This window comes from Montipora foliosa, chromosome 6, assembly GCF_036669935.1.
Source record: "Montipora foliosa isolate CH-2021 chromosome 6, ASM3666993v2, whole genome shotgun sequence".
Classification (NCBI taxonomy): domain Eukaryota; kingdom Metazoa; phylum Cnidaria; class Anthozoa; order Scleractinia; family Acroporidae; genus Montipora; species Montipora foliosa.
In genome coordinates this window covers 56,371,289-56,386,288 of record NC_090874.1, presented here as the reverse complement: position 1 = coordinate 56,386,288, position 15,000 = coordinate 56,371,289, and the positions used below count along the sequence as shown (strand labels likewise).

Below are 15,000 nucleotides of genomic sequence, written 5' to 3'. Positions count from 1 at the left end.
TTTAACAAGTGATGGCCTAGGCCCTAACAAGGTAATAACTATCCGCTCAAGCGACTACTAGGTTATTTGAGGACCCGCAAATCTGACCAGATGGATTAAGGTAAGGACGGCTGAATACAATGCCGACATGAATGGAAAGAAAATAACGGCCAGGAGTAACAACCCTGAAATCACCATCACCCTGCGCGTTGCTATGAGTGTCTGTTCCCAACCTATCAATGGATTGTGTTCGCCCCACTCCCAAGCATGCTCTCATACATATAATATCAACCCAGGACATCACTCTTTCTGAATTCAAAACCCCTTTTACACACGCACGCACGGCACTACAAAATAGTGGAACAGTACCAATATTTCGAATGTCAAAAACACCTCCTGAGATGTGCTCTGCACCCCTGTATACGTAATTTTTGGCACGGGTGCCTAATATGCTTCCTGTTTCTTCTGTTTAAACATGAAACATTTCGGATTGCCGAGCCAGATTTTTGTGCTAGTGTAAGGCGCGTTTAAGGTATAGCCTAGAAAATTTATACTATCAAAATGACATGACAAAGTCAGACAAAAATTAGAGTAGGCACGCAGCTTGCATTTGACGTTTTTTTTAAATAGTTGTCTAACGAGTTCTGGTTTTGCTTTTCTAGTCAGTGATAAAAATTTAATTCAACGCTTACTGAGAGAAAGGTCACTCTTCCAGGAGCACTGTGGAACAACAATAACGAAACAACGAAAACGGTTGAATGATAAACGTCACATTTTCAAGACGGGCTTTCGATGGGAGTCTTCTTAAGTGAGAATGTAACAGAGTCGCCCCTAATAATTATTTTAAGGGCCTGGGTAACGCTCAAATTTCCAGGAACTATTTTGAGTGGGCCATAGATCTACCTAAACTTTGGGCAGACCGTAGTTCAGACGGTGATGCCTTGTGGAGATACTGTTGTAAGGACTTGTTCCAAACGTAGTATGACTGGAATCGGCCAAAGCAGTAATACTGGTCTTCAACCTCGTTGTATCCCTCAATGACAGAGGATAAAGCCTTCTTCTTCTCAAATTCTACTCGCCTGATGGTTTTGATAATCAGCGGTGCTCTTGGTGGAGGATCACTAGTTTTTTTAGCTCTTTCGGATCACCAAGCATGTGTCAGAAATGGCTTGAGCTGCAAACTGTTCGCCTTTTCCCTCGTCCAAAGCACCTTGGGAAGAAATTACTTCTTCTTAATTGGCGACAGCGTTTCCCATGTGGTACACAGCTTTAGGCCGCACTGACATGCCAGTAGATGACATGCTGACCCTTGAGAGACTTCTTCCAGGAAAATTGGAAACAATCTTTCGTTGGCAGATGCTGGTAAGTCCAAAGACGTTGCATTAACAGCTACAATAACCGCTCTTTAAACACTGTAATTTGTATGGCAGGGAGCAAACCGCTGTCAACTGACCAAGTAGGAACCAGCCTGGAAACCCTCTCGCAAGCTCTCCCTGTGGATCAGGGTTTTTTTCCTTTTCCACTAAGGCAAAAGAGCGCTTCTCTAGAAGAGGGGCTTCCAAGACGTCCAAGGCTTTCAAAATAACTGTATTCGCCGCATCTTTTTTGCAAACAAAAGAGAAAGTCCCACACCGTACTTTTACACTATTAGAACTAAAAATTGGCGCTCTTGTGCATAAAATACAATATCAACAAAAGATATACCTTCTGCTCTCAATTGATTTAGTTCAACCAGCTTCGGCTGTTCCAAAATTATAATACCAGGTATGCCACTAATCAAAACCTGTACAGGCCATTTTCTAGAACTAATCATGGCCTAGAAAGGTCTAGTGTAGTCGCATTACAGACCTGGGAAACAATACCTACCAAAATTAAGTGACTCACCTTCAACAGTTTTAAAAAGGAATACAAACTCCCTCTACTTGACAGTTAGACGTGTGATTAACTTTGCCAGAGCTTTACAGCTAGTTTCTATAAGTACTGTATAACCTCCACCCACTTGTAACCGCTCTGTAGTAGCAGCTTGGCTCCTTTGACTGCTACACACTTTCTTCTTTGTTTGTTCAATTCAATGTATAGTTAGCTCAGTTTTTACTTCTTTTGTACTCTTATTGTTGCTCGAACATTTCACTCACCAGGCTCTCAATTCTCTGACAAGTCGAGTGACCTAGTCTGAAGGATTAGACGCCTCCGAACTCAAATTGCCAAGAATGGGCATGGCCAGTTAGTAAGACTGGCTACTCGTCATTCGGTCTCGATCCGCTCCTTGAAAGGGCATGATGAACCAAATCCCGCGCCGTGATTGGCTACCCGAGCGGGCAAGATGGAGTATCTTGCATGCCCGATCGGGATTTCTCGCTTGATCCCGCAAGATCAAAGATCATTTTTTGGTGTTTTATCCCATATAATAAATCCTTTATTCACCAAGCTTGTTCGGTCAAGATGGCTAGATATTGGCCTCGCTCTCTTTTTGTGTGTTTAAGGATAGTTTAAGACGAAAAAAAGGTACAGAGAAAACACATAGTAAATATTGTTAATTTTTTTATTCACAAGCTGCCGTTCCTTTGACAAATCTCGGGGGAAAAAGCGCCTTGCCAAAAATGGCGATAAGAAAATTAGTGTGATATGGAGATGGAGGTAGAGTGACTAAAACTGCTGCCAAAAAACACTTGTTCTCGGTTTTTTCATGATGCCGGTCAAAGAGGCCAAGTTGGTGTCCCAAACTGAGATCTTCCTTCCTAAAAAGGTTTCCTTTGCTTCTTCTGAAAAGCACTGTCACTGATTCCGTCAACAAAAACCAAGGATATTTCTTCTCTATGAATGAACCGAATCAAGACTTCAATTGGATGCATGCAAAACCAGAGTCTTGCACTGCGTTCAGGTACTTCAACTCTTTTTGCACGGGATTGGATCAGTGTAAGAAGGAGCACAAGTTACAACATTTTTGACGAAAGGTCTTTCGGTTTGCGGTGTACTCACTAGAGAAAGCTTCTTCAGTTGTTTTCTCTTGAAGTAAAGACTCAACCAGTACCCACTTCGCCTCCTTCACAAATCTCATTAGTGCTGGACTAATAGCTGTCCCAGTCTCTTCTATGTCAGTAGAGCGGCGCGTTATTTTTTGCCCCTTCCCCAAGCCTCCCGCAGCCGCATCTCTTGATTGTGAGACAAAACACGAGTGACTCGCGCGGCTCAACCGACATAACAAGGATTGTAGTCTACATTATCGTTAGAAAACTGGCTCTATAGTATTGTACCAACTTTCGAGCGGTCACAAAGGCTAGCATGCAGGCTCCACTGAGTTGTTCGAAGGGTGGATAGCGCTATCCACTGGATAACTCAATTGTTTTCGCTAGTGTAATCAGCTGGATAGAGATTTATCCAGCGGATGGCGTTATTCACCTTTTGAATAACCGAGGCCAGAAATTTTAGCCACGCAGGATAATGTAAATTTCCTTTAGCAAGGAAACCAAACACTCCACTTTGTCGGAAAGTCCGTCTGATCTACATGCGTTTGACGTCAGCTCTAAGCGTCACGCTTTGCTCACAGAAATCGAGGTCGCCAAGAATGACAAACTATCTGATAAAGAAGTATCAACCTCGTTTATTCTGCACGCTAGGTCTGATGTGGATATTTTATTTTAGGTTTCTTGCATCCGAGGTGCTTTCAGCCTCCTTTCTGGTCTGTAGGAATCGATTTTTCTTTTTCTTGAGACCTTTTTCGCCAAATTCTTTTTCACCTTCTTTCGAGCGCTTTTCGCTGGATCCGCAACTGCCTGTAGGCAAACCAAAAGCAATTGCATTTATAGTATTTGAAAGCAGCACCGTCACTATTAATCATATCAGGTATCGAGGGTGTTCGATTCAAAGCATTCAGACAAGAGAAATTTAAAGCCATGCAAATATGTGATACTTTAGTGCCTAAGTCACTGTTCACACCTAAACCAGGTTGACAATCATGCGCAGTCTGATGCCACTCTAGCAGCTTGAACTGCTACTATGTCCAAAAAAATCAATTCTTCTTTTCTTTTGGATTTCAAAGCTATGTTTACTAAACTTAACACTAAGTGACCCAAATTTCAAGCCTTGATTTCAAAAAGACACCTGTTTATTTTAAAGGCCCACCTTCAACCGACAGGCTTTTCGAGCGTTTGTTTTTGTTATGGTAATTCGCATTGCTTATCGTAGCGATCTGATTGGATGAATTTCAGCTTTGGCGGGATTTTCATTTCCGAAAACTGTTCCACAGCTCGCAATGCCTGCCGGTTGAAGGTGGGCCTTTAACTGGAATTTTTCCGTTGAATGGCCCACCATTATTAACTTTAAAATCTTGAGAGAGCTGGGGCCCGTTTTTCGAACATCCCGAGAAGCCATTAACGAAACTGCCTTCCGCTTGTTTTCGTAGGCTGGTTTTTTAATATGTTCTCAAGTTAACAAAAAAGTAAAATCAAAGTGAAGTAGTGATAGTAGAATAACAAAAATGGGTGCTGTCACCTTATCTGTCGTAGTGTAATCACCGCATTGTAAGTAGTGTAAAATATTGTTTTGTAAATAGCGCAAGTATTCTAATGTAAATAATGTAAGTACAGTCGTGTAAGTAGAGGAAGCGATTTGTAAGTAAAAAAACAAAATTTATAATACTAGTATTGTAAGTAGTGTAAGTGTTTGTCCTGCTTGCTTGTATAAATACTGTAAGTATGAGTAGTGCAATATATATGTATGTAAGTATAATATTAGTATTGTAAGTAGTGTAAGTGTTCGTCCTGTAAATATTATAAATAAATAAATTTAAAAAAAAAAAATCAAAGTGAAGTTTGTTGACTTGAAATCTCTTCGTTCTTAAGATACAGCAGAAATTATGACAACCTTTCGGGACTTTCGAGAAACGGGTCACCACAGCGAGGAGAAAAAAAGTTCACGATGACTGATGGTCTGCCATCGTCCTTTGATTCTAAGGCCAAGGAGCGAGATTACTTTCATAACGCCTGAAAGGTCGCACAAGATAGGAGTATCGAAACGCTGGGTCTTTAAATTGTCACTTTTAAGCCACATTTATTATTCTCCAAACCCGAGCAGCATCAAACTGTGTTTGATTTTTGCTCCGTTTTAGAGAACCGAAACTGTGACATCGGCAAAAAAAGTCACTTAAAATGGGAGAATAACCCGAGGCTAAAAACAAATAAATAAATAAATAAAAACAGCAACAAAAACAAACAAAAGAACACCATCTCAAAGTATCATTCTCGCCGGAGCCGAAATTTGTTTTATCTTCTATTGGTAATTTCTCAGGGACGTTGCAAAAAATGTCCACTTTACCGAAAATTGGTACGGAACAGTCCGGCTCACAACATCAACACGTTACTAACCTCCAGGGCTTGCCTTCGTTTGCGCGTTTCCCGCGTTTGTGAGGCTGCCTTTCGCAGAATGCTGTAGGATTGAGACAAAGTTTCCCGTCCAACAAGACTCTTAATGAGTTCAAGAGCTTCTTGCGCGAGAGCTTTTAAATCAGAATCTAAAGGAGAGAGAAGTTTCATTAAATGTATCACAAGAATCTGGAAATCACCATTTTTATTATACACAAGGCAAAATACATGAATACATGTTAAACGCAGAGATAAGCATTTGTCCCTTTAATTCTGTTCAGGTTGCCTAGGTGCTACCAAATATTGCCTTTTTACGCCAAGTCATGAGAGATTTTGTAATGGTAATAGTAATGAATTTATATAGCGCATTTTCTATTGACATATTCAAATGCGCTTTACAAGCAAGTGATCATCAGCATATATAGGCGCCGCTGGCAGCCGCTATCAAAGTCCATTAGCGATCTCACCCAGCACATGAATGAATGAAACTGAATGAGGCCTGACTGACCACAACACCGGGAGCTCCATACCCTACTCTTTATGAATAGTGTGTGGGTTCTTTTACGTCCCACTGGGTTGTGAACATTGAAGGGTTGTACGGTTTATAGTCCTTATCCGAGAAGACTTGAAAGTCTTAACCATTTGCGGATGTAATTACAAAGGCAACACGTTCTCCTCAGTTATTTTAAGACCCTGAGTGTTGGCCGGCCGGAGTCGAACTCACGAACTCTCGCATGGCAGCCCGATGCTCGACCAACTGAGCCAATGGTGCGACTTTTCTGAGACTTCTCAGGAGAAGACTTTTCAGGTCTCCATTTCTATAAAAGCAATGATTTTACAACAACAAATGAGATATTTATATTTCTTTCAAACTAAAGGAGAGATCGGGTGTCATTTGGATGGAGAAGTCCCTTTATTTACAGTAGCGCCTTCAAGTCTGGTCATCTTTGCGATTCAGTACCATCTTCAGCTAGATAAATGATCTCCCTGTACGTTAAGCTCTTAGAATGATCGCTGTTGCAATTAACTTGATCCTTTTGAAAGGAAGTGGAGTTAATACCTTTGAAAGTTGCAGGAATTTCCAGCTCTCTGTAGATAGGTCTTAAAATGTCCACAAGGTACGGTTCAATCCCATCTTTTCCAAAATGAACTGAGATTGCAGCCATCAACCTCAGCACACAAGATCTCTACAAATAAAAGAAATAATACTTGGAATAACTAATAGCCAATCACTGACCTTGACACTTAGGTCAAACACATTATCTATGACACACAAAACGCGAAGCAAATCAGCAACGCGAGCACCCTTCACAATCTTGACTGACGTGAAGTATACTCGACCTATGATCATTGCTTTGCTTAAGCTATATAGCGCAATTGAATATACTTTAAGTTCATACTTGCTGTGTTCTCAACATTCTCATCATTGGCCCTGAGAATAAGCATCAAATGGTTTATTATACACTTAATGTATGGTCCCGAGGGAAACAGTTAGTTTAGTTTTCCCTAAACTAAGAGTCCTGATGTTTCCCGAGACGATGTCAAGGGAAACATCAGGACATCAACCCAAAACTAACTAGTCTCCCGAGGAACCAGACATTACGTGTTTTGTTGTATATTTAGACTTTTCCGTCAACAATCCCAGCAAAACATCCGGAGCGGGCAACATCAGGGGCACGTGACCAAGAACCAACCAATTTTCGCACTCGATCGGAAATGATGTTTTGGTAATGAAGCTCGGTTCTTCTTGTCAGCTTAAAACATTCATGAGCGCGAGGTAGATATAAAACCAATGTTCCAGAAGTATTCAATCTAGCCAAACAATAACCCTGGACCGATCCCAAACGAAACTAAGGAAAGGAACAAGAGCACGACAGAGTTAAGATCTGACCTTCTGAGTTTGTTTCGGGGTTTTGGAAGCTTCCAAAGTTGCTAACTTATTCACGTTGTACAAAACATCTTTAAGAGTTAGATCTTCCCGACGGTTCCCATTTTCTTTGGTTGCAGCAGTATCCTCTCGGTCATTCTTGGTACCTGGGTCGTCTTCGGTGTGCAGAATCTGCAGTATTTTTGCCAGGAAGACTAAATTCTTAACAATCTGTAAAGATGAGCAAAGTACTGTTTGTTGTTAAAACAAGAAATTGACGACGCGAAGTTTAAGAGAAAATTATGTCAATTAAATGGTAAATTCGTGTGTTGCTGTGGCGCAAGTAGTTTGTTACAAATCTGTCCAGGAACGGTAATGGCATGAAAGCCGAAAAAGATTTGAAAAAGTCATCGTGATATACTTAGTCCTGCACACATTTTCGTTATGGATTTCTTCCACGATTTTCATAGGGCGGGGTATAGTAAATTTATTCGGAGCAGGGCTGGTGCTGAGATGAGATCATTCGCCTCCCACGCATGTGGCCCGAGTTCGATTGTCAGACATGAGGTCATTCGGGTTGAGGGTTCTCTACTCTGGTCAGACAGGTTTTTCTCCCGTTAATCCGCCTTTCCCTCTCCTCAAACCCAGTCTTCGAATTGATCTAAGTTAATTTAATTTGATTTGATTTCTATGATCAGTGTCTCCAATAAGTGTCCCAGCGCGAGAAGACTTGACACCGTAATAAAATTTCGTCATTATTATTGAGAAGCTTAACAACCAAGCTTGAATCCATACATCAATAATTGGTACAACAGTCCCTGTGACCGAACCAATACAACGGCACTTTTACTGGAATGACACAAGTGAATAGAAGTCAGTTACAAGGGACCGTTAGTGGAGCGTATCTGTTTACCATATTCCTCAATGACCTCCCCGCCAGGTTTTACCTGTTCCCCCAGTTCGTTGTCCAAAAGTGGCGAACGTAGCTGCGAGCACATGTCCCTACAGAGTTTTGCTACCTAAAAAATAAAGTTGTAGAACCAAAAATACTTCATTCTGAAGTTTCCTTCATACTGAAGCTAAAGAAAGCAACGACACGTTGTGCAACGAAGAATTTCCTTCAATCCCTTCAATGGATATCTGAGAAAAATCAGCATTGCATTTGTGAAAATAGTATGCTACAATCGGCGACAAAATTGTTGACAGATTGACCATTTCTACCCCCTATGCCGCATTTCTTGTACTTTTAGCCTTCTTAGGTAGTCCAATTCGCCCCCTCCCTACCCCCCCCCCCCCCACTAAATAATGCTGTAGCGTGATTCCCGGGATATAGGCAACATTGAATGAGGATGGGGGGGGGGGGGGGAGGAGGGGGGTCTTATCATTAATTTAGAGCATGATTCAAATTATATTGTTATTTTACACTTACAAAGAACTGTTTAACCACAATGTGTCAACTAATTTTGTCGCTGATTGTAGCTTTCACCTTGTGCCAAAAAGATAAATTGTCAGACAAATGGATAAGACCTCAACAACAACAAACACAGCATGACCAAGTTACTTTTGTGGAGAGCGGCAATTTTCCATTTGATTGCCTGCCTCCTATGGCTGCTTCTTACAGATTCTACTCTGCCTAACGCCAGACTCAATGAGGAACCCCTAAGGGAAACCCCTTAGGGTATCCCTGTGCACATGATAATTGCGCGCATGTGCTGTGAAGGTTATTTTTATCTGTTGTTACTATGACAGTGCGATCCACTTTCAAGCCACGTGACCGACAAGGTGTCGTCTTTGGAATAATCGAGAAGTATTACACGGAACTAATAACTGATTTCAAATAATTTACATCACAATTGGGCAAAATATAAGGAATTCGCTCTCTTACGTTATATTCTCTTGTAATGAATGTCAGAAAGATCACATTCCCGACAACGACGGCAGAACATATCAAAAGAACTTTAACAGAACGAGACATACAGGGCATATATTGAGTTACGCGCTTTTCGCAAAATACCGAGACCGAATTTGAAAAAGTTGGCCAACATTGTTAAATTTCAATCAATTTCTATCACTCAGCTTTTAATATTCAATTTTACGAAAGCTTGATTACAGTCAAATCGCGTTGTGACAAACCTTCCCCGGCAAATCCTCCTGAAGATAATTGACTGACGTCTTTCCGCCCTGAAAACCAATCACCAGTTCCTCAGCTTTGCATGCAGCAAAGAGAAGACCGAGCAAACGACTGGAAACAAGTCGGATCCAAGAATGTGGATGCAGCAAATGCGCTTCAACAGATACTATTCAAAATGGTGAAAACAAAGGTGATTAAGGACAGACCTGGGCATTGCTTTGTAAAGACAATTCGAGAAAACTGTGACAAACAGCTTTGGGCTGAAAATCTCAAGAAGTTCTTTAACAAAGTTAGTCACAAGAAAGATCAATGACAAGAAATAAACATTCGATTGAATGTGAATGACACAGATATTGTTTTTAATCCTCAGAATGTCGAAGATCAAATTCCCTTACGGAGACTAAAAACACTTGAAAACAGAAAACGGAAATTATTTTAAAGTAAATGTATTTTACCAAAAAAAGGTTCCAAGCAGGGAAAAACTGCCTTGTGCTACATTTTAATACTTGGAAGTAATAGAGTCAAAATTGGCTAAATTAGAAAAACCAGTCAGTCAGTTGGTACTGCAGCTAAAATAATAGCATCTTCCCTTTTTAACTTATGGTATCACTACCCTTCCTCCGCCTCGATTAGGATTTGCTGTGCACGGGTGTAAATTCTTAAGTCCCTGTTAACAATAGTGAATAAAGTTTCAAGAACAAGCCATTGACTCTAAAGTAGGAAAATAACATCTCAACTCACTTCTAACTCATATAAAAAGTTCAAATTTGCTAGATTGCACATCGTAAACCGAGTTTCAAAAACTATCCAGCAATTCAGATTCCCAAATTGGCGACCAATTCACTCAAATTTTGTTAACCGAAAAATACCACAGCCAACTGAGTTCGTCAAGCAACTAACTCACCCCATATTGTTTCCATTTCTTGTTGTCTGCCTGGATTCTTAATGACATTACATTCCTTGATGATTTTTGCCAGAAGCGAGAGCGCATTAAAGAGCAAATGATCTTTGGTTCGCTGGGATACTTGAGAATTGCCGTGGGATTCTTCATCTTCCACAGACTCTACCTAAAGAGACAATCAATCACTTAACAAATGATTAAATGTTTCTTAAAGTGCCACCACGATCACATTTCTTTTTTCTAAGAATTTTGGAAGTTCGTTCGCTTAACACCCGCAGTAGTGTTGCAGCTCTCGTTTGGTATTGTAAGCGGCCTCTAATGTTTTTAAGTCTTAGTCATCGTTTCAATTGTTCAAGTACAAGGAAGGGTTACGTTTTAAGAAACGTTGGCCGTGTAGCACTTATATTTCAACAGACAGACTTAACTGATTAGAGTGTAATGTGAAGTGCTAAGTATGTACCCCATATGAACCATGTGAGCGTTAGCCCTACTAATAGAAATGGGCCCACAAGGACAGAGAAAAACTCTGACCAGGGTGGGAATTGAACCCACGACCTTCGGGTTAGATCACCGCTGCTCTACCGACCGAGATACAAGGTCAAACGGGAGCAGGTCGTGGGAACTGAAGATGTTAAAGTCACGGCAATGAACATGTACAAGTACAAGGAAGGATTACGTTTTTGCCAACGTTGGCCGTGTAGCACTTATATTTAAACAGACTTAAATGATTGGAGTGTAATGTGAAGTGCTAGATTTAGTCTATTGTTTTTGGCCACGGTAGCAATCCAATCAAATACGTTACGAGCGCTGCTGCATCACCCAACACCCGACTGGCTGAGCTTTAATTTTGATCCAGAGATTTTTATCGTAGTGGTTTTAGATTTTACGGTCCGCAACTCCCGCTGCCTCTCGTTTTTTCGTGATAGGATGACACGGGAGCCGACCAAGAGATTCTTCGCGTTGGAGACCAGCGCCCGTCAAAATTCACTCGATTAAGAATACAGACCTGCACCGTATAGAGCAGTTTTCAATGGAGTGTCGAAAGTAATTAGCGAATTGCTTTGGTTTGCATTTGCTTCACTCAGTGATTGGTTGAAAGTTCTCGCGCCATTCTTTTAACCAATAAGGAAGTGAAACCAAAACTAAACGTGGCTCGCGCGTGCACATTTTCCGGCGCTTTGTGTCGGCTGCGTGTAATTACTTCGAGTTTTGATTGGCCAAAGTAATTACTTTGGAATTGGTTTTACGACACTCGATTGAAATTCGCTCTATCAATGGTGTGTTCCTAGACCATTGAGTACTTGACGTCATTTTTTCCCTCGACCCAGCTGTCTCAAGATCTTAAAGTTAGTAATGGCAGATCTCGAGAACACTTTCAATTTTAAACGATCTTTTGCACGAAAAAAGTGTTTAAAATTTCGCCGGTGTATTGATAATGAAACACACTTCAAAAAAGGAAAGTGAAGCAGCACCTTCAGGAAGGCTATAAGCTCTGTTAGCACGTACCAGTGCCTTTTCTGATTAGTAAACTCGCAGGGGGATTAGAAAACCGAGTTCTATTGACCTCCGAGCATCCGCAGACAATAAAATGACCTCTCGCAATCCCGCAATAGGCTCGGAAGGTATTTCTTGGTCCGTTAATTATTGAAATGAAATTTCTATGCATGTACTAGAGCAATCTTTCACCTTAGTGTCGGTGAATAAAAGCAAATCATCACTTTTTCTGACACACTACGCGCTCTATGATTGGCCAGCTCGACATAATATTTCCGACAGTGCAACCCGCTAAACAAGGTGAATCAACCTGCAACCTGTCACATGACTTCTAGCAAATGGGGTTCGCTATTTACCGTTTCAACTTGCTCAGGAGCTATCGCGTTAGATATGATTGGCAGCAAAGTCACCAGTTTTCTTTCGAAGTTCTTCCCTTCAACTTCGACAAACAAGCCGCAAACTTGGGCAGCAAGGCGCTGAAGAGAAACCTGGGTGAAGGTAAAAGGTAAATTCAACTGGAGAGCCTAAGCAAGGAACACGACCACGGCTAAGAGAAAGTTGTCCAAACATACAACTTTATGTTATTCCAACCATTTCGCGATGATAGCAAGTCTTTTGGTATTGGAAGAGAGAAACGTTCACAATAACCACCAATGTGGTTAACTCACATCGTTGTTAAACGGGACTGGTGCACGTGCAGTACCGACGCAAGCATAAACAAAAGCAGCATGCACAGACTCATAAGATTTTAGTTTATTAGTGTCTTTTGTCCCAGCAAAAGGTACTCGTGACCAAAATTCTACTAAGTTTGGGTATGTTGCTTATGATTATGCTTGCGTCACTAGTGAGAATAGGAAGGCTTTGGGACGAGAAAGGCAAAGAAATGTGCTAAAATGTAGAACGCACGTTCAGAGCGTGCGCATCCTTTGTTTGTGGCCATTAAAACACTTGTGAGGTTCTCTTAGCCATGGTCGTCGTCCCAGGTTAAGTTCCCTAATCAGTCCTAGTAATATGAAAACTACATCAACAACCATAACACCCATATCAGTAAAACACTAAGGTTATTTATAACGACGAGTTGTGAGAATTTCTGGAAGGAAAGAGGACAAACAAAAGTCGATTTGCATTGGACCACGTGTCCAGGTTTAGGTTTACCAGTTTCAGCACTTGAACTCCTTCAATTTGACTACTGTCAGTTTTGCTGAAACGTGGTCTCGTGGCCCATTCACAAGATTAATTACGCCAAGCCGAACACATTGCTTAAGGAAAGGCCAGACCTCAACAACGGGAACTCCGTGCCCTACTATTTTCGAATAGTGTCAGGGATATTTAACGTCCCACTGAGTTTATGAACAAGGACTGTAAGACGGGGCCTAGGGTTTATAGTCCTTATCCCAGAAGACTTGAAAGTCTTACCATTTGTGGATGTAATCACAAAGGCAGTACTTTCTCTTTTGAGAAACCAACTAACTGAGTGACTGGTGCACGGTGAGCTTTACCGTGGTGCGCGGTGAGCTTGAGCTTTAAGCCGGTGATACACGGTTCAACATTTGTAGATCAACAATTGTTGAGCAGTGTGTCATGTCATGTTGAATGTTGAAATATGCCGTTCAAATCGTTGAACGTTGTTGAATGATGTTGAACGAAAATAGAGACCAGCTCTATTCCGTTCAACACGTCTGAGCAACAAGATGTTGAACAGTGCGTCATCGGCTTTACTCTCATCAGAGGGTAACCACCTTGTTACCCTTGCATTTCTCATGAATTAAACGCCTCTGTTCTATATTCACACTTATAGGCCTTAATCACACAGCGGCCATGTTGAGTGCCGCGGGATTGATAACTTTTGTTTTTTTGCGTACCGAAACTCGTTCCCAAACATTTCAACTCGAGGCTCGGAGTAGGAAATCTATTGTCTACGGCCAACATGGCCGCCACGCGAATAACGCCCATTCACACAACTGACAAGATATAACAAGATCTCGCAATTTAGCAGCCCCTGGATGGCTTGTCAGCTCAGTTGTTGGAGCAAAATGCAGTGCAACTGCACGGTCATGGCTTGGGGTCCCGTTCAAGACTGCACTTTGATATACGCATTTAATGTAGAAACATCTTGATATTTATATTCACAAACTGAATTACAATTTCTTTGGAGTAATTATCTCACAAAAGCAGTGTTTTTACCTTGTCATCCTTGAACCACAAAAGCACAATAGAAAACAACTTGTTTCTTTGATCTGCGTCAAGCTGTGATAGCAACAAAAGGTTTGTGTGAAATTAAAGTCAGGAAGATCATTGCAGCAAGCAAGCCTGAAAAAAATCCAGGCTTGAACGGGATTGGAACTGCGCATGACCGTGCGATTGGGCAGCACTTTCTGTATCAACTGGGCTCCCAAGCCAGCTGGCTGCTTTCAAGCTTGCTTGCAACTGCTCAAGTCACTTAGTTAACTGCGATGATCTTCCTAACTTTCATTTCACGTTCATTCTGAAGTTCAAATATGTCAAATTTCCAAAACTCGAAATCGTTTCAGAAAATTATGACAGGCAAAGCGATTCCAACACGTTTAATACTTGACACGTTGATAAACTTCATGGTTTGATACCTTAAAGGAACCTCCCTCCAATAAAAAAAAACAACTCTAAAATCACAGTAAAATTTGTTAAGTTTTTCTCAAAGAAATAGTTTGTATATTAAATTTAAAAAGTTCTAGAATCGCCCGTGTTTGTTTTTAAATTTCGAATGAGCCGCCATCTTGAATAACTGTGACGTATTACGGTAGTTCTCTTGTCATTAAAGCTCTTTGTTTCAGAACGATCGGGCAACCGTAACACGTCACAATTATTTAAGATGGCCGCACCCAGAAAATTTGACAACCTCGTTTCCAGGGTCTCTCTTCTCTACCTCCCTTGTCCTCAAAGACAAGGGAGACAGAGAAGAGACACCCTGGAAACGAGGTTGAAAATTTGAAATTGAATATAAGCGATCCCGAAATTCAATTTTCCTGATGCAAACACATTTCTTAGAAAGAAAAGTTTGAAAAAAAAATTGTTTACAAACATTCCCCCCAGTTTAGACTTATTCCGTAGTAAGAGTGGAAGTTTCCTTTAACTGTTTCTCTTGAATGGAAAAAGTTAAAAGCAAATCATTTTTGATATCGTATCAAGGAATACTCTACAGTCGGCCATTTCCGAGCTGCTTTTAGCCATATTTCGGAAGCAAGTATGAGTGCGCAGTAACGATAAAAATAGACCTTTTCACGGCTTCTGA

General features: G+C 41.1%; 1 protein-coding gene across 1 annotated transcript in view; it reads right to left on the bottom strand.

The window, feature by feature from the left end:
• Positions 1 to 2,509: 2,509 nt before the first annotated feature.
• The window catches only part of LOC138007835 (small subunit processome component 20 homolog), a 52,278-nt gene continuing 39,787 nt past the window's right edge, over positions 2,510 to 15,000 (bottom strand). The window contains exons 32-40 of the mRNA XM_068854920.1: positions 13,917 to 13,979; positions 12,089 to 12,220; positions 10,242 to 10,404; positions 9,340 to 9,503; positions 8,154 to 8,225; positions 7,231 to 7,437; positions 6,400 to 6,526; positions 5,343 to 5,488; positions 2,510 to 3,752 (exon numbers count right to left, since the gene is read on the bottom strand). Of these exons, the coding sequence (XP_068711021.1) occupies positions 3,618 to 3,752; positions 5,343 to 5,488; positions 6,400 to 6,526; positions 7,231 to 7,437; positions 8,154 to 8,225; positions 9,340 to 9,503; positions 10,242 to 10,404; positions 12,089 to 12,220; positions 13,917 to 13,979 (1,209 nt within the window). The 3' untranslated portion in view covers positions 2,510 to 3,617. The remainder of the gene's footprint in view (positions 3,753 to 5,342; positions 5,489 to 6,399; positions 6,527 to 7,230; positions 7,438 to 8,153; positions 8,226 to 9,339; positions 9,504 to 10,241; positions 10,405 to 12,088; positions 12,221 to 13,916; positions 13,980 to 15,000) is intronic.